Source organism: Haliotis cracherodii, unplaced genomic scaffold, assembly GCF_022045235.1.
Source record: "Haliotis cracherodii isolate W230 unplaced genomic scaffold, xgHalCrac1.p SCAF_9, whole genome shotgun sequence".
Classification (NCBI taxonomy): Eukaryota; Metazoa; Mollusca; class Gastropoda; order Lepetellida; family Haliotidae; genus Haliotis; species Haliotis cracherodii.
In genome coordinates this window covers 25,495,829-25,514,604 of record NW_027266343.1, presented here as the reverse complement: position 1 = coordinate 25,514,604, position 18,776 = coordinate 25,495,829, and the positions used below count along the sequence as shown (strand labels likewise).

The window sequence follows — 18,776 nt, the reverse complement described above, 5'->3', positions numbered from 1 at the left end:
CTTGGGAACAATGTGCATATAAGTATGTATGATTTTGCAGTAGATCCCTGCCAAAATTTATGTTTTTTATTTTATGTAAGTTTATACATAATACTGTAAAAGCAGTTATTGATGCTGCTTATGCATGATGTTATATTTTACCTGTATGTTACAATATATTCAAACATTCCTTCTTCATAAAAAATAATTACATGCATAAATTTACAAAGTAAAGAAGAAGAACATATTGTAGATTCCTCTGTAACTAATAATGTATTCTTTCTGAAATATTGGTTTTGAATAAATAGCGAATCTCACTCGAGTGTCTTTTGATATGAAATATATCAGCACGAGTTGATAGCGTTGGAGTAATTCCACTTTTATCGACTCGTGTTGCTATATTTGATATCAAAAGACACGAGGGTGAGATTTTATTTATCACTCAACATCATTCTTCGGACTTTTTCAGTTTGTAGACAGTAATAAGCAGCGTCTTAAGTGAATAAAGTTTTGCTAACAGCTTCAGTAGCAGAGCCATTAGTGTTGCAATTTCATTGCAGCGATGCCTACAATGTAGATATCGTTTGATCTCACCCAAGTGATAACTCCCGTGGGAGCCAGTTTTGGATGATAAATCACAAACAACATTACATAAAGAGAGATATCTTTATAACCATCTCATATGCGTTGCAGCTTTGGACAAACACTTGAAGCCATGAATGGTTACCTCTGCCAGGAGAATTTTGATCCTCGCACAATAAATGACCGATCAGATTGATCACTGGAACAGATGGCTAATTTTGCAGCCTCCCTGCACCAGGTGGGAATCACCTATTCTATTTCAGTGAACAACATGCATCAGTAACTAATCAGTGATCATAGTGAACATTGACATGATCAATGTTAAGTATTCACATATAATGTTTTGGAAAAATAATTTATGTAGATTGTCTCACTTTCAAACACATGAAATCTATGATCATATACTGGTAAAATAACACACTCAGTATCAATATACATTCCCTTTTGGGATAACATTTCTAATTTGTAATTCTGAAAAAAATTGCATTTTTTTATGTTCATTACCCAGATGTATTTTATATTTTTTGCAGAGAACTTATGACAAACTTTCATAATTGCAGATAAATCCTAATGCCTGTGCCTTGGAAACCCTACTTAATCCAACTGACAGAGAGACTCAAGGGACAAAAATGAATGAGAAATGTGCTGCCAAGCCTTTGACTTGCCCCTGGACAGTGTTTTATCTAAGGATGTAGTTGATAAACTGAAATATTGTAATGATGACATTAATTACATAGAACATGAAACTGCAGGGCAGAGTGAGAATACTACATGGTCAGTTATGAGAAAAGGCATGGTAACAATTTGCAAGTTTAAATGTGTGTGCACTAGGGCAGACTCATTTGAAAAAACAGTAATACTGATTGTTCAAAGTTAGTTCAATGTTTGCTCCATGACAGTATTTATACTGGTTGCATTGAATATCGCAATGTACCATTTTCTCTTGTGTGGGATAGAAAAAAAGAAAGTAAGGCCAGAGAAATGTATAAACAGATTGAGAGAAGGAGACATAAAAAACTGTCTGTGCAAATTAAAGGTTTGTTGAAATCCTTTCCTTGGTACTTCAGTGGAAATTGCAAAGGAAATCATCATAATAAATTACTAGAGATTCTATGTCCATGGGCTTTGAAAGACTGTGATCCTAAAATTGCTGCAAAATGTAGGAGATGTTACCTGAAAGATGGTAATTGATATCTTAAAGATGATAGTGATTATTATTACCAGATTCAGGGCCAGTTAGGTATATGGATTTCAGTCCTGTGATTTGGTAATAAACACAAGATAAAGGTATATATGCTATTAATGTGCCTTCTCGTGAACATTTCTTTGATTGTATTATAAGCAAAATCAAATTATTATTATTTTTTTAAATTACTTTCTTCAATATTTCAGGCTATAAAAAAGTAAAACATGGTGCAGATTGATCCATGTGCTGTGAATTCTAGTAAAGTGAGAATTTGAAACACCAAATAAATCAGATAGCTGTTCCACATCATTAGCACGTCGTAGTCGCATGAGGGTGATGATGAGTTCCTCATACAGAGACAGAATTCTGGAAGGGCCTCTGCTGGATTTTTGCTGCAATGCCAAAACCTGAAATTGTACACAATGTACAAGTAAAAAAATTAAACATAATACTACGTCTGCACCATTTTCGGTCTACACTAACATTATAACAAACTATAAGGAAAATAACTGATTGATTGCCTGGTTAATCAGAGTGTGAGTATTCATTGGATGGTTTAGAACTGTTTGAACAATATATAGTCTGGTTCAAATTTATTGAGAATTTTGATGTCATATTCAAGGAAGCATATATAACATATCAATATTGACAAGTGTTTAAAATTGAGGTATGGTCAAAGGGAAGCAACTTTTCTTCAATTTTAGAAGTTGCAAATCAGAGTTATCTCCCTTGATTATGGAGCAGACGACTTTTCCTGATATATGTCAGAAATGAGTGCAGAGGAGAAAAGAAGGTTGATTCTAGAGCCCCGTGATGAAGGCATCACTGATGCTGCTACATTAGCAAAGAGCACAGATACTCTTCATTCTACAGTGTATAGAGTTAAGAAGAATATTGAGAATGGTTCAGGAATTGAGCACAGAAAAGGAGCGAGGAGACCTCGAAAACTGGTGTTTGGTGATCGTGTGAAACTGGGCATTTTGGCTTCTAAAAACAGAAGGGCGAGTATTTCAAATATCCAACATGAAATGGTAAATAGAGGGACAGTAAATGTATCCAAATCTACAGCAAGAAGAAATTTCATTGAATTTGGATGGGAAAAAAAGAAAGGAATTGCCTCTCCGCTCTTGAAACAAGAACACAAGGATAGACGTGTAGAGTAGTGTTTGGCGCATGAAAACTTTGACTGGAACAGTGTTATTTTCACAGATGAGAGCTCTGTATGGGTGTATCCTAACAATGTTAATATGTGGACAAAATGTCATTCCGTTCCATTGTACCAGAGACCAAAGTACAGTCTGAAGTTTCATGTTTGGGGAGGGATATCTTCACTTGGAACGACGCCTATGTGTGTCTTTGAGGGTAATTTAACCAGTGAAAGGTATACAGACATTTTGGAAGCTCACCTGATCCCAAATGCAGATGTTTTTTATGGAAATACTTGGATTTTGCAACAGGCTAATGACCCCAAACACACCGCAAGACATGAGCGGCAGTGGTTTGTGGACAACAATGTGACCGTTTTGGACTGGCCTAGCTACAGCCCGGTCTTAAATCCTATAGAAAATGTGTGGGGACTCATGAAGGAGTCGGTGAACCAAAAGGGATTGACAAAAGTTGATGACATGAAGCGCGAGGTGGTGCGATATTGGGACTCTCTCACCCACAAGACTCTAACCTCTCTCATAGGAAGTATGCCCAATCGTATAAAACTGTGTTTGGAAGCAAATGGTGGTCTGATAAAATATCGATGTTACTATGATGTGATTAAAGAAGGTTTGTGCTCATTTAAAATATGTTTTATTTTTTTGGGGGGGGGGATATTTTCATATTTACAATTTTAAAGATTTTTCAATTCTCAATAATTATGACTCATACTGTAAATATATTGCAGTATCAATAATATGTCTCAATATTCAGATAGATTCAGACAGATTTTTTATGATGTTAAACTGAATATTTCTGATGCATACCCCTGAATGGAATGGTAAAGATCACATCATTTTATTTGTTATGTAACTGGGTACAAACTGACATGAACACTGATAATATAACTCACTCAATGGGCCATCTTGCTTTGTCTCATGTGATAACAATATAAACCTGACATTTTTGGTTACAAAGCGTCCCCAAAGACATACTATTGTAATACTTTGGGTATGTTAGATATGTTGGTATTTTATGATGTATATACATTCTGTCACAATAATATGTTATAAATGTACCTGTGTAAAACTTGCGGATTTGTTGTTTCTGATGATGTTATCCACAGTTAACTTTTTAATAACTGTTTTGGGGTTCAGCAGCGTCATATGTGCTGATGTTCTCAAAAAACAAGGCAGTAACTGTGGAGGCGTCAGTTGTAGATTTGACAGTGTAGTAAGTGTCATTGGTCCAACAATGATCTTCTGACATCTGTTTAAAAAGATGAACATACTTAGACCTAAAATATTATTTATAACCAAACATATACTATCAGAAGCATGTAATTTACTGTTTATTAAAGTTGAGACTTAAAATCAAGTCAGAATATCAGAATGAATTCTTTAAAAAGTACCATGCCAGCTCTGTCTTTAAATTCATTTTAAAAAATATGTTCCCTGATTTTGATTCCTCAAGAAGACAACTATTCATAATTATGTCACTCATTCAGTAAAAAATATACTAGGTTTTCGATATGCTTACGTTTGGTAGTTGAGACATCACTCCCTTCAACTCTCTTCTTGCATGGGGTGTCAGTGGCCCCGGGATCTGCTTGCCTTTGTCGAAGTGGTGGCCTGGATTTCAAAGGCGTGGAGGTTACTGAGACATGGTCAGGAAAATCTGAAGTTGGTCCACGGACAGCTGATAGAGTCCATTTGAAAATATGTAGAAGTGCATAAGTGTACACAATGTCATCATTTCGGATATCGTGTTTCTGGGCTTTAGATCCTTGTCTGAGAAATTCCTTATATTAATCACTAACAATATTTATGATTTTAACATTTTGCTCGAGGAAAACATGACTTGCCTCAAATTCATATAATCCTCACCTACGAAGTGTTTTGAACAACTATAGATATGCCATGTGATGCTTTGGGCATAAAATCCCACTTGACCACAGGCCCTTGACCACCTCAAACAGCTTCGGAAAAGGAGTTAAATATACATTTTCAATGTCCTGGCGGCCCTTGCATCTGTTATCTGACTTACACAAGCCACAACAGTGGCATTTTCAGCTCCCCTTTCCGTAAACATCAGATAGTGGTCGATATAGTTCTCAAGCACATCAAAAGTTTGACAGCAGTTTGTTTAGATGGTTTGCCCGTGGTCACATGGTTTTGCAAAGGGATGTCACTCTAACAGACTTATTTCGCAAAACTGGAGACTGGCTTATTGTCCTAGGTGGCAATTGTCCTGGATGGCAATTGTCTGGGTGGCAATTGTCCTAGATGGTGATTGTCTGGGTGGCATTTGTCCTGGATGGCAATTGTCTGAGTGGCAATTGTCTGGTCATCAATCGTCCTGGATGGCAATTGTCCGGGTAGCAATTATCCAAGGTGGCAATTGTCCTGTATGACAATTGTCTGGGTGGCAATTGTCCTGGATGGCAATTCTTTGGGTGGCAATTTTCCAGGTGGCAATCGTCTGGGTGGTAATTGTCCTGCTCTTTTCTTGGACTATGATGTACAGCATTCATGTAGATTGTGTTATAATGACTAGGAAATATACAAACTTGGTCATCATACACAAATATTTCATTGTAGGATGTGATCAAGTGTTTTTTGTGGACAGATACGATGTTTAAACCAAATTGATCCAATTTTACAGAGGGTGGCTGCTTCTTTAAGCTCTACTGGATGGGTGATGGGGATATTAAAGATTCCTTTCAAGCAAGGGATGTACCGGTAAGTTATTCTTGACAGATTCATTTTTGGCACTATACCTATTTCTTATGGATTATCAGTTATCTCAAATCATCCAACATTAGCCAGACTTCATCATTCACACATTACAGAGGGAAAAACTGCAGATCAAAACATTCCTGGAATTTGGGAGGTGCCATTTTGGCTACTGATAGGAGACCCATGCATGTTCATAAACAGATATAATTCGTCTTTTCAATTTTGGCCCCTATATTCAATTGCTTTGGTTAGCCATCCATTGAATTGAGAGTGTGATCTACTTGAGTTCCTCATATCTAATTGAGTTGATCTGTGCTGTGAGGCAGTGAATATTGTTTTTGCATATTGTAACTGTATTTATGATGAATGTAGCTGACAGAAATTTGTTGAGGTGTTCATAAAATGACAATTTCTGTTTGCCTATGGAGTTACTCCCATGATAATTCAAGTGGTGTTGTGTTGTAGTGGTGATCGACCTAGATATAGAATTACCTCCCTTGTTCTGTTTATACTTAAAATTCCATCCGAGTGCTTGACATCTTTGTTACTCTGAGGAGCTCCACGGTATTGTTACTTCCACAAACACGGCCATCTTCCAGTCGCTTCTCACTAGAGTACATTCTGGAACACCTACTGTGCCTATAAGAGCGAGCCGTGTAACATTTGAGGCCTCTTTAATATGATATTTCCTTGCGCCTATCTACTTATCAATTTTGGACAAGATGCATATTGGAAAACAACTTTTCTAACTGTTTCCATCACATCGATTACTCAATTCAAATTGGACCCCATGCCTCATCGTAGATATTCACATGGGAATGGACATTCGTTTAGTGCACTGAGTTGTTAAATAGGGCCCATAACTAGGGCTGACACATCATTTGATCATCGTACCATATATTTGACCCTTTGTAATGCCTTATATGATTGTAAGACTTATCCTGTGAAATTCAAGACTTTTCTGATTTCACAATCTAATTCTGTATGTACAATTACAATCGGACTGTAGCAGCTGTTAATTTGTTGGCAATTTTTTGGCAATTTGTTTTCACATAGAAAACAGCTATGAGTCACTTCATATTCAGGTGATTGTTTTGACCTTGGTTAAGGTGAAGGTTAGATGGAGTGGAAACTCAAAATGATTGCAGTCTTGGAGTTGTTCTCTCTTTAAAGATTCCCCAAACAAGTCCATGTGCAGCCAGAATCAGTCACTCATTATCTCTCCCAGCCTAACCTGAGAAACCTAACTTCTGTAGTTTCACGGATAATATACCCTCGTTAATCTTAAACAATTTAGATTTTATAGTGCGAAAAAGACCAAAAATAACTGTGCTGTGATAACTGCAGTGGCAGATCCAAAGGGGTGTTATGGGGGGTGGCCAGCCCACCTTTTTACATTTGATGACATTTTGTATGCGCATTTCCTAGCATGATAACATGTTGATGTGGTTGTTAAAGTAAAATTATTGTTAATGGTTTACATGTAGTGTTTGTAATTTTGGGGGTAGGCTTTTGGCTGGGACCCATCCCTCACTGAATATACAAATGGCCTTAGAGGAACCCCGCCTTTTTTAAGACCCTTGAATTGGCCATGAACTATGTATCTGTTAACTAAAGCACACACAGGAAAGAAGTCAGGTTTTCCCAACGTGCACATGCTTTGGAGGGCTAGATACCATTATCTGCACAACTGATTATGGATAGTTGAAATGAAGAGGATGTCTGTTAAAAATCTGAATATGGGATTTATTGGCTATGGTATTCATAGGCATTTTAGGGGTTTCTGTTTTAAAGTTGTCTTGCATTTAAGACATGTTTCCCAAAACAGAAAGTGATTTCATTTAGTTTGAACTGCTTTTAACTTTGTTATTATGTAAGGATATGACCCCCTTTAGTAAGGTTGTGATATCTGGCATAATGGCCAAACTTGAAATTAAGACATGAGTTGTTATTTTGATGAAATGGTCGTGGAGGTGGAGGTACAAGGGGCTGGTGCAGGATCCATATCAGTGGAAGATGGTCATGCACACAAAACATGGATCACTGGACCAATCATTACTATCCATTCTGTTACCAGGTGATTTTCTAATTGAAACGCAAAGCTTACCAATGCAGCTATCAGTTTGTAAAGAACTTATTTGTGAAAATAGTAAATCCCACACAACATCAATGAATAATTATATAAAAATATGTTTGAAACACCAAGTCAGTGCTCTCACGAATGCCTTGAAGTACCGTAAGTCACTGTCAAATGTCTTGAAAGAGGCATGTGCTTTTGAATCCTGAAAGTGTTGACAGGTGGCAGGAATTCAGTGTTTTCAGATAGATATTCTACCCACACTGGGCAAGTAGATAAGAAGATTAGGAGGTCATAAAAGGCCTCGAATTACTCTCATCTCACTCCTATACAGCCAGCCTTCAGGAAAATGTACATCACAACACTTCTCTAATGTTGCAGTCTGTTCTGTTCATTGATACACAAGCTCCTTCCCAGTGTATGATAGCTTGGTATCCTCCCGATACAGTAAAGGGAGCTCTGCAAGCGTGCAAATAAAGATACTCAAGCTTGTCCTAGCAATAGCCCATTTGTGGAGCTGGCTTATCTTATCGCTGCCACCAGTCAAAGCTCCCAACTGTAAAATGTGACCACAACCATGCTTGGAGTTGAACTTGCAACCGACTGACCATTAGGCGACAATGTTTTTATTTCTTGGTTTACGGATTTCAAATTCATTTCAAAAGTAGGGTAGGCCAATTGAAAAGAAAAGAAAAAGCCTCTCAGATTTTTGTTACTTGACTTTTGTCCTCCGAAATACCTCCGTTTTTGAAGCTTCGTATGAATAACACGTATGTCAAAGTCTGCCATGTCACTATCCATTAAAAAACTTATATTGTTTCACCGAGATAATGATAATACGGTTAACATCCACTGGAGTCTTTTCCTCCATGCGATTATATTGGAGAAAAATCGGTTTCTAGTGACGCTTTCTTGCCAAAATCTGCTACAAGGTTCGTAATTGGTCTAATTTAAACATGTGACCTGAGGCAGCCAATCAAATCACAGCAATGGTACGGTACTTGTGTATAATAATTTTCAGATTTTGACGAAGGTTTTGGTTAAATCATGTTATTCTGAACGTTTTAAGCAGGAAATCATGATCTATATTAAAATAATACAGATATGGAACTTGACTGATTTATAGAGCTAGGTTATGAGATGGGACAAAGATTTCTTATGCATATCATTTGAGTTGCATTACACGCGATTGCACGAAAAGATGAAAATAATAACTTAGATGTCAGTTTGGCAACCTTAAGATATAGTTTTGTTGATGTTATTCATTACTTTGTATAATACATTTAAAGATTTGCTTGAAACGTCTTAATTTTGCTGTTTGATATGTTCGATGAGGCCCTGTTGTTGAAGTGTGTGTCCGAGAATTTTTTTGTTTAATAACATTGCGGAAAATAGTGAATAAGTTTTTATTCTAAATTGAAATGAAATATATATTTCAGACATTGCAAAATGTGAAAGATATATAAATGAATGATATGACAGATAAGTTAATAAAATGTTATACTTTTTTTACATGACTTGGGCGGTCTACCTGCCTGCGGTGTCTTTTGTACCGGCCACAGAGCTGAAAGAGTTAAACTGGTCACCACTGCGCTTTCCGCTGACAAGCTTTGATGGTATTAGAGAAGGATCCCAGCGAGAAAAATTACAGTGACTTCCCTTTGCTTTACACTCGCAGAGGAAATGAAATCTTTTTTTTGTTTGAACTTTTTATTCATTTTTTAAAAGTAAAGATAGGTGGTTATGAAAACAGGAATAATTTGTATTTGTATTTTTTTTCAACATTTGAACTTTGAAAGAGCGGTGCATTGGTAAACCAAGTAATTAAAAAATTTTGCCTTATGTTTTCAAACAAGTGATGACTAACATGACGCTGGATATGTTACCCCATCTAAATTGTTCTTTGTTTGACAATTTGAAATTCTATTATATTTCAACTATCATGTAATTGGTATAGTAAGAATGTAAGTGGGAAGTTGTGTGCGGTAGATTCATTTGGGAAATCTAGTCAGTTGTAAACCTTTTCAAAATTCACTATGATGGCAAAGACGTAAACAGAAATATAAATGCAGCTGCATTTGCGGTTAGAGGACAAATTTCAAGATTCTTGTAATGGTTGCTTCCACACTGATGGCAGCGATGTTACCAGGTGTGTACCAAAGGTGTCAGATGCTGAGAAGGAGCTTGAGTGATACTTAACCAAGGGAGATAACTCTAAATGAGACTTCCAGTGCAGGTAGGCCAGTTAATATTGTACATAGGCTTCATTTGCTGGCACTGACCATCACTTCAAATAAACCTACAAAAATATCTACTGCCAAGTAACATCACACCTCACAAAAACACCCTTTTGAAGGCTTTGACTTTATAAAAAACACAGAAACAGCATAAACCTGTTCAAAGGTAAATGCAACCAATGTGTTGGAAACGACAAACAAATACATTCTTTCATACTGTTTTACTTGACACATATATTCAGGCTAAAATGTCTTGTTGTTCTGTTTTACATGTTTATGCTAACTTCGTCAAAAAGAAGTGCTAAATATTATTAAAACTGAATTATACTAATATTGTTTTTGTGTTGTGTAGGAATGGCCTGAGTTTAAGTACGAGCTGGTAAACTTAATGTTCGGTCGGAACTACAGTGTTCAAGTGCATACGTTTGACAGATTTTATAAGGTCAACAGCAAGCCTGCCACAGTTCGCTTCCAAACCCTCAGCTGTCTTGACCATACAAACCATAGTTATACTATCTGCGGTAAGTATCCTCAGTAATCTTTCTTTCAACCTGAAATGTGGGGGAAGGAATTTTGTTAAGACATCATAATGGAAAGAAAGTTAAGTTTTGTTCATCAATTTGAAGGAAATGAACTTTTTTTCAAATGTTCTACACAGAAGTTCTACGGCCAAGAAAGGAGTTTGTGAAGGAGTGTAAAAATTGTGTTATTACAAGATTACATTATTCTCTGGTTTCTGGGATAGTTTGTAAAGGAACTTTATGCTGTTAGTTTAGACTCTTGACATAAAGCAATCTGTTTACCTTAGGTAAATGGAGGGTGTTGTTAAATAAGTGGAGGGTACTGAGCCAAAGATTGTGTTGCTGAACACAGACTTTTACCATTTAATCCACTTTATTGGTATGATGAATAGGGGTGGGTGTAGGTCTCATATTAACTGTCATAATACTATTGCAACAGTGAAAAAACAGTCATATCAACAGTTATATTGACACTATTGCAATGGTATTGTGATAGCATTATACATATCATACCTTTCTTTTATGATAATACTTTTAGTAGGTTGCTAGGGTATTGTGTGACAGAGTAAAGCTAGGTTGCTCTATTTCCTGTTTGTGAGTTGGCTATCAGTGATGAGCCTCTGTACATCATGGCTCTTTGTATCAGACTACCATACTTGTATATAGCTTTAAGAATTTAGATCAGGGTTAAACAATGTTTACTTCATTTTGACTGAAGGTCCAAGTGAGCGTATGTCTTGTGGGCAGTCTCTCCGTCTGTTCATCTGTTGTGTGCTGTCTATGCTACATTATACATCTATGCCCTTAAAAAATGTAGGTGATACTCGGAAATAACTTTAAAATTCCCAAATCGTAAGAGAGATTAGTTTTTTGTAACATACTGAACCACAAAAGAAACATCACTTCATGAAAATAATTCATGAAAGTTTCCCATTGAAATATCAATGCCTTTGTTTTAGGTATCTCACTTTTAACATTAATCCGTATCAAAATTTAATGTTAGTGGCCAAACGGTAACACAAATATGTGTATAGCTTTAAGAATAGCTTTTATAGCTTTATTTCAGTGATGAGGAAAGTTCACCTATCCAACTCCCTCAAGCTGTATGGTACAATATTGCTTTTCATTTTGTGTCTTGGGGTTTAGAGTTCCACTATCAGATTACAAGGTCTTCATTTGAATTTAAACGAGACGAAAACTGTATGGTATATCCTGCTTAACACATGAAACACAGCTTTTGGAAAATACATTTTATGACTTTTGTAAGACCATGGGATGTAACTCCCAATGGAATTTTAGAGGTAGATGATATCACAACAAAAGCAACACTTTGTGTTAATAGAGTTTGATTTAAATAATTAAAGTTTTGTGTTTAAATGGATTGTTTTGTTATGATGTATGTGTAGGCTTGTGGTATAAAACCTAATGCGGGTCTCATAAAACCCCATTTACCCCTCGTGATCCTTATATTACTAACCTGTAAAGAGGGTCTCAGTGATCAAACTTAAACAATGTGCACCTGATGGTTGTCTTCAATCAAGTGGCAGATAATTGAACTGGGAGTAATGTAGCTAGAGACATGTTAATGTGGTAGGAGGTTATAGTAGGCATGCATGTCACCACAATGAGTTAATGGTTTCGCATTGGAAATGTGTGGTGCAAAGCAGTGATCTCGCAAGTACTTGCAACCACTTTTCTCATTGTTAAATATGTTTATCGCCTTTACTTTGTCATTATTGTTCAAAATGTAATTTAATTTGGTACATGCATAGAAATGTAGTGAAAACATGTTCTATCTTTAACACTATATTAAATTTTGATTGTGTTTTGAGCATGCTCTTAAATTTTCTCAAAAAACAAATTTGGCTCTTTAATGACATTTTAAACTGTTGCCTACATATTGAGGTGAGCTACATTGCCATGGCACTATTTTCATCTTTCATAGTATAAGATAGCCTGAAAAAAAACATCGTCTTATTCTCATGCAATTGATTATATGATACAGAGCCTGATCCAGTCCGCAACCTCTCCACAACTATCGGCCACACGTTCATGAACTCCAAAGGAAGATGTTTTGTTAATGTGACGTTGTCATGGTTGCAGCCTCTGTACGTGTCCAGTTATAATACTATCAATATGTTTGTGATCACATGGCACAAGAAACCACCCCTGCCTTACAGTGCACAGATTGAAGCTCACCACGGGGAGACAAGACTTTCAGGGGTAATGTATTTTCATTGCTTGATATGCCAAAGGGAAGCTACAGGCTCCCAAACAGGGTATGCCAGTGCTCATAAAGATAAACAGAAAATGAAAGTGAATTAAATGCCTTAAGGTATGCAGGAGCTTGTGGGCTATTAAAATACTCGTTATTATGACCAGGTACCATTGCTGGGCTAAATGCAACTGCCACTGCCAGGCCCTGGTAGCATTTTTGGCAACTGCAACTTCCAAACCCTGGTAGCATATTTGGCAACTACTACTGCCAAGCCCTGGTAGCATATTTGGCAACTACTGCTGCCAAGCCCTGGTAGCATATTTGGCAGCTGCTACTTCCAAGCCCTGGTAGTACAATTGGCAACTGCTGCTGCCAAGCCCTGGTAGTATATTTGGCAATTACCACTGCCTGACCAAAAAAGCAACTAAAAGTAAAAAGCATATGTCACAATTTACTGATGCCAGCCCAAATGACAACTACCACTGGTGGGCCACAATATGTGGAAATAATGGTTGCCAAACATAAGCAATACTTGTATTGTCCACTGAGAAGGAGGCAGCTCTGAAAAGGTTCCTGCAAAAAAGTAGGTAACCATAAAACAAGTAACACCTAGAAAGTAAGTTGATTTGTTATTAGCACAGGTACCCCACAAGAGCCATATGTAGGAGCAACTAAGTGTATTCCATACCAATGGCCATGCGAGATGCAGGGATAGCGTTCCCACCATGCTTGACTTGTATGGAAAATTTACCTTTAATGATACTATTCCTAATTACTTTATAAACATTATTTAGGGCGTGTAATAGATTGTCAGTGAAGACACCCAGTCTTTTCTCCTGAGGTTGATGCCCTCCTAGGCATACTATGTCCTGTCTGATGCCATGATCACTATTGATCCGCCAAGCTCTTTTGTCAATTAGCCATTCTGTGATTAATGTTCTTCTGCATGCCTTCAATTTTGCTGGAACGCTAGCCTCGTGCCAGTAGTGCTCAGGAAGTATTTGGGACAAGATGATTCTGGAGTTGGGCAGATGGCGCTGTATCCTAAAGATTGACGCCACCATGTCAATTTACAGTTGGCTTCACTTGACTGCTCACAGATTATTGGAGCCAAGATGATGGTCATGGAGCTGCGCTGTGCTGCCTTGACCTGCACATAAAGGATTGGGTCGGGAGCAGTGTACCACATTCAGTGTAATTGTGGACATACTTATATTGGCTCAACATCAAGGCCACTCAAAACCCGAATTAAAGAACATCAGAACTATATCCCTGACAACCCCAGCCACAGCATCCAGTGCGACAAAATTAAATTTAATACTAATCTCAAAGACTTCGAGATAAGATAACTCCAAGAAGCAAATCTACTAATTCCCTATAAAGCGCCTGTAAAATATTACCCTAATGACTTTGCATTTTACTACAAAGCAAACATGAAGCACTCCATAAAAATAATATCTCTCACCCAATACATACTCTAGGCAGTCAAGTCACTACAGTCCCGTCCCGTCGCTGGCAGACATTTGCATATGACGGAAACAGAATAATAAAAACTTCTTTTAACAGGAAGAAATAATTATTTCTAAATGGTACTAACATTAGGGTAATCCAATAGTGATAAAATGATTGTAAAACTGATTGTAAATTTATCAACCCTCAACCCACAACACAAGGTGATGCACAGTCTATGATGCATTCTCAAGTTCATTTATTGAACATCACTTCAGAACTGATCGTTTGTACTCTCCTAATTATGTCCTCTGCTTGCCATTTTAGATCGTCAAATCCTATGTGGAAATTATGATCGACTATCAAAACAATGTCCCCAATGGCTGGTTCTTTGTAGCCCACTTTGTAGTAACCTGCTTTGACCTTGGCACTAGGGTTGGAACGTATGCTCTGATGAATCTTCTGCAAAATGCTAATACGACTCACTGTGTAAACTCAAATCTCTGGTGAGACTTCTTGACTCAAGATCCCTGTGGTACCTCTGCTGTAGCTATTCCCATCATGATATGGTTTGGTGTCTGGGAATCATTTGTGGGATCTGCATACACTGTTGACATTTCATTCCTTGTCAATGTTTGTTGTCCTATGGCAAACTCGCTTCGTTTGTTTGATTAAGCCATCATCGAATTCCTCCTTGATGGGGGCCTAGTGGTGTATTGAATTCTCACTTTACATTGTGTAGCATACCAAATTCTTCTACGACTGTTGTCAGAAATGATGGTGGTTAGCCGAGTAACAAACTGCTGGAAAGCTTGCAAAAGAAGACTCTGTTGATAAACTCTTGAAAATCTCAATATGTACTCCTGTCACTGTTGGGCATGCACTTTCACATGCCACCCTATATCAAGGAAACCTTTAAACCAAATTGTAATGAAGATATTCTCTATCATTTTTACTCATATGCATACAATTATTTTGAACATATATATTCAACGTTTGCAAAGTTCTTCATTCATTTTACTTGGAGACCGAATGAATACTCTTTTTCTATTCCACAACTGTAAAGAAACAATAGATAACCATAGTTGAATGGCTTGACATCCATGTTACCGTAATATATATGCTTGGCAGCAATTCCCAACATTTTCATAATTTTGTCTGGGCGCATAAATGTTTCAGCAGCTTTTTCAAGTTCTTCTTTTATTGCCTTGTAATCGTTCATTGTTATGCACTTATGTGAACAATTATCTAAATAGAAATGTGCGTGCGTGCGTGCGTGCGCTAGTCAAGACTGATGCCGATTTATTGTGCTCGCCCACTGAGATACCATGCCGCAGTTTAACATGAATGAATACCACACTTCGAAATAGAACACTCAGGCTCCGAGCCGACCAGTCCTTGTTTTGACCCCTTAATGCCGAATGCCAGACAGGGTACCATCTTTTAACTTCATTTGGTAAGACGCGTCCGGGGATCGAACCACCGACCTTCAGCTCTCTGGGCGGACTCTCTAGGAGGTCAATGCTGTGCAACTGATCCAGTTTGGTCTCTTAAGATATATAACATTAATTGATTTGTTATGAAAGAAGGTGAGCCTTTTTCCTATTATCTTATAGTCGAGCCAGTCAGAGGGTTTGTGTGAGAATAGTTGCTCATGGTTAAAGTATTAAGTAACCATATGCAAAGGTAGTTACACAATCCTTATCAATCCATCTCTTGGTATCGAAGGGGGATAATGATGACTTGTTCATTCTCAATATCCGTTCATATATCCTGTGCTTGTCACTTCTTAAAGTATTCAGCTCATGTTTGAATGTTCTACTGTTGAATAATGTCTCTTCGTACTGTTCATGTTTTAGTTGATTTTTAATGACACACTTCTTAACACCTTTAGCTTTTCTTATCTCATCATTATCAGACATCTTTATAGTCTTCGGTCTTAATCCAACATACTCTGCAATAGGAGTTCCAGTACCTTCATCCTTCGTCTTTCCTAATACCTTTTTGTTTACTGTGGTGTGCAATGGGTTATCTTTTGGGTAATCGCTTGTACCATACATATCTATTTTTTCTGCCATATCTTTGTATACATCATCAGTTTGTATTTCCATTGACAAAGAATCTTTATCAGTATATAACACCTCACATCTATCACCATGTTGCTTCTTAAGTTCATTGAAATAAAATTCGCATATTACCGGTAAGTGTTTTACGAAATCAAGAATACTCATACCAACATATACTGGTCTGTTGAATTTTATGTTACTCTTCCTCATGTAATGCCACTAAGTCATCATCAAATATCTTACTTCTGTTTAAAGCTAGACTAGCTATTAGTTTCCTAAGTCTTTCTTTCCTCATCAAGCTTCCTCAGATTCTTCATAGTTTTACCAAATACTGAGTTATTAATGAGTTTATGTAGGTTCTTTTTGGAATCTCTAGTAGCCATCTTTCTTAAATCTGTGTTCAGTCTTATATAGGACTCCATCCAACAGCTTTGATCCAACTTTAAACTCCGTGTATTTTCTTTACTTTCAAACGTAATGATAGATACAGCTAGTGATTTCTGTAGTGGAATTTTGTCTGATGCATCAAATTTGTTTTTTCAATGTTAGCTTTCTCAGTCTTACCCATTAAGTTATATTGATATTCAGACATCCAGTTACTATTAACAATTTATCTTTCAGGAGCTAGCAGATAACTATTGTGGCGTTTATGTTAATTGTGGGGAATTCTAAGTCACCTTCTAGTCAGCACCCTTTATCAGAATCTTTGGGAATATTATTCACATCAACATTGTCTTCAAACTCAAAACCACCTGTGGGTAAAGGTTCACACAAAGCCCATCCATACAAATTATTGGCATCGAGATATTTATTATTGACCTTAGAATATCTTTTCGCTATCATTGATATACCACCTCTTAATCCTTTCTCAATAAACAAATGCATATCATAATCAGTTAGTAGTTTCAGTTCTACACTGGTCTTCTTCAGCAATGTGTCACAGAGTGGTCATAAGACATCATTCTCAGAATTCACATCATTGCAGAGATAAAAAATAATGTGGCAAGGCTAGAACTATAGGTCAAAGATCTGGATACGATGAAACTCCGCGTGGATGATATTGAACAGAGTGTGAACTGTTAGTGCTAGCTATGAAGATTTTAAAGCCAACAAATCAAAGGTAGAGAAATAAATCAATATGATGAGGGCCCAACCTGATAAGCACAGTCCAGTCTTTGAAAAGCTCAAACTTGACAATGTCAACCTTCGGGAGTCTGTCGTTGACTTACGATGTAGGTCCATGGGTGACAATCTTGTGTTCACAAACATTCCTGAAGCCCATCTGCAAGAGTGCGAGAGGGTCCTGAGGGACTTTATTAAGCATGAGCTCCATATGGATAGTGATTCTATTAAATTTAAACAGGTACACAGGATCGGTCATAATAACTATCAAGCAGGACCTGATGCATGGCCCCGCCCACTCATAGCCAAGTTTCTGTACACTCATGAGAGAGATGCAGATAGGGGGCAGCTGAAAGGTTGAAGGGTACTAATTACAATATCAACGAGCAGAAGTGGGTAAATACAGAAGGGAAGTATTAATTCTACTACTGAAGGAAGCAAGGAGTTCTGGCAAGAAAGTGTACATATCTGTAGATAGACTCTTTATTGATAATGTACCGCAGAAACCTGCTATACCAACCCTGTATCAGGCCCCCCAGCAGAGTTCATCTGCACAAACCAAGCCCAGCCACAATTAGGAATACGTTGGTGGACAGAAGGCGATCACACCATGTCACCAGCCTGTCACCAAATATGCCCAACCACATACAGCCAGTGTGACTGCCTCTGACAGTGACGTGTACAGGCATAACCATGTACTGCAGGATATTCCGGTGAGGCAATTTCATTCTGTATGCTGTAGAGTATCAAATACTGTTGGTAACCGCGATAGCGGTCAAGTGTGGACCACATGGTGTGTGACCAAGTGTCCATAGTGCAGAGGGAGGAAACTTTTTATAATGTTTTATTACTTGCCCGTGAAGAGATCACCTGTTTAATAAACATACAGCTGTATTACACATTGTGTAATACCAAAACGCGTGCTTATGTACTCTCGGAACACTTTTCAGGAACAAATATTGAAAGCTCTCAACATCCCTTGGCTTATTCAACGACATTTCGTGTGGAGTTGATAGATCACTGAGAGGAGCTTTCGCTCGTCAGATACCACAACTATTCACTCGTTTCATAAAATTGGTATTACACGGGAGCTCGTTTAGTATTCTATATTTATGTCATACCCCAATTGGGATCACTAAGACACTCCTTGACTCCACTGTGTCAGCTGATGACTGTGTTTGTATGAAGTGGGTTGGTGATGAAACCCCACATTATCACCATACCGCAAAACATGACGCTGTTGATGCGACCGAGAACAGTAATGTTGGTTGTGCTACCCTCAGTCGCAATGTTGAACTGGGACTGAGAAGAACGAAAGATTATGCCGTAAATATGAATAGTGTTCGCAATATTAATGACTCTAGTTTTAACACTTCCAACGATGGGACTCCTAAACTGCCCAAATTACACCATTATACTGTAGATGCATCTATACCACCTCTAAGCATTACTAAG

At 37.5% G+C, this 18,776-nt stretch overlaps 1 protein-coding gene across 1 annotated transcript in view; it reads left to right on the top strand.

Moving 5' to 3' along the window:
• LOC139452658 (tyrosine-protein kinase receptor torso-like) overlaps positions 1-18,776 on the top strand; it is a 381,001-nt gene that overhangs the window by 168,708 nt on the left and 193,517 nt on the right. Inside the window, exons 8-10 of the mRNA XM_071234197.1 lie at positions 5,558-5,634; positions 10,298-10,466; positions 12,472-12,689. Coding sequence (XP_071090298.1) covers positions 5,558-5,634; positions 10,298-10,466; positions 12,472-12,689 — 464 coding nt within the window. The remainder of the gene's footprint in view (positions 1-5,557; positions 5,635-10,297; positions 10,467-12,471; positions 12,690-18,776) is intronic.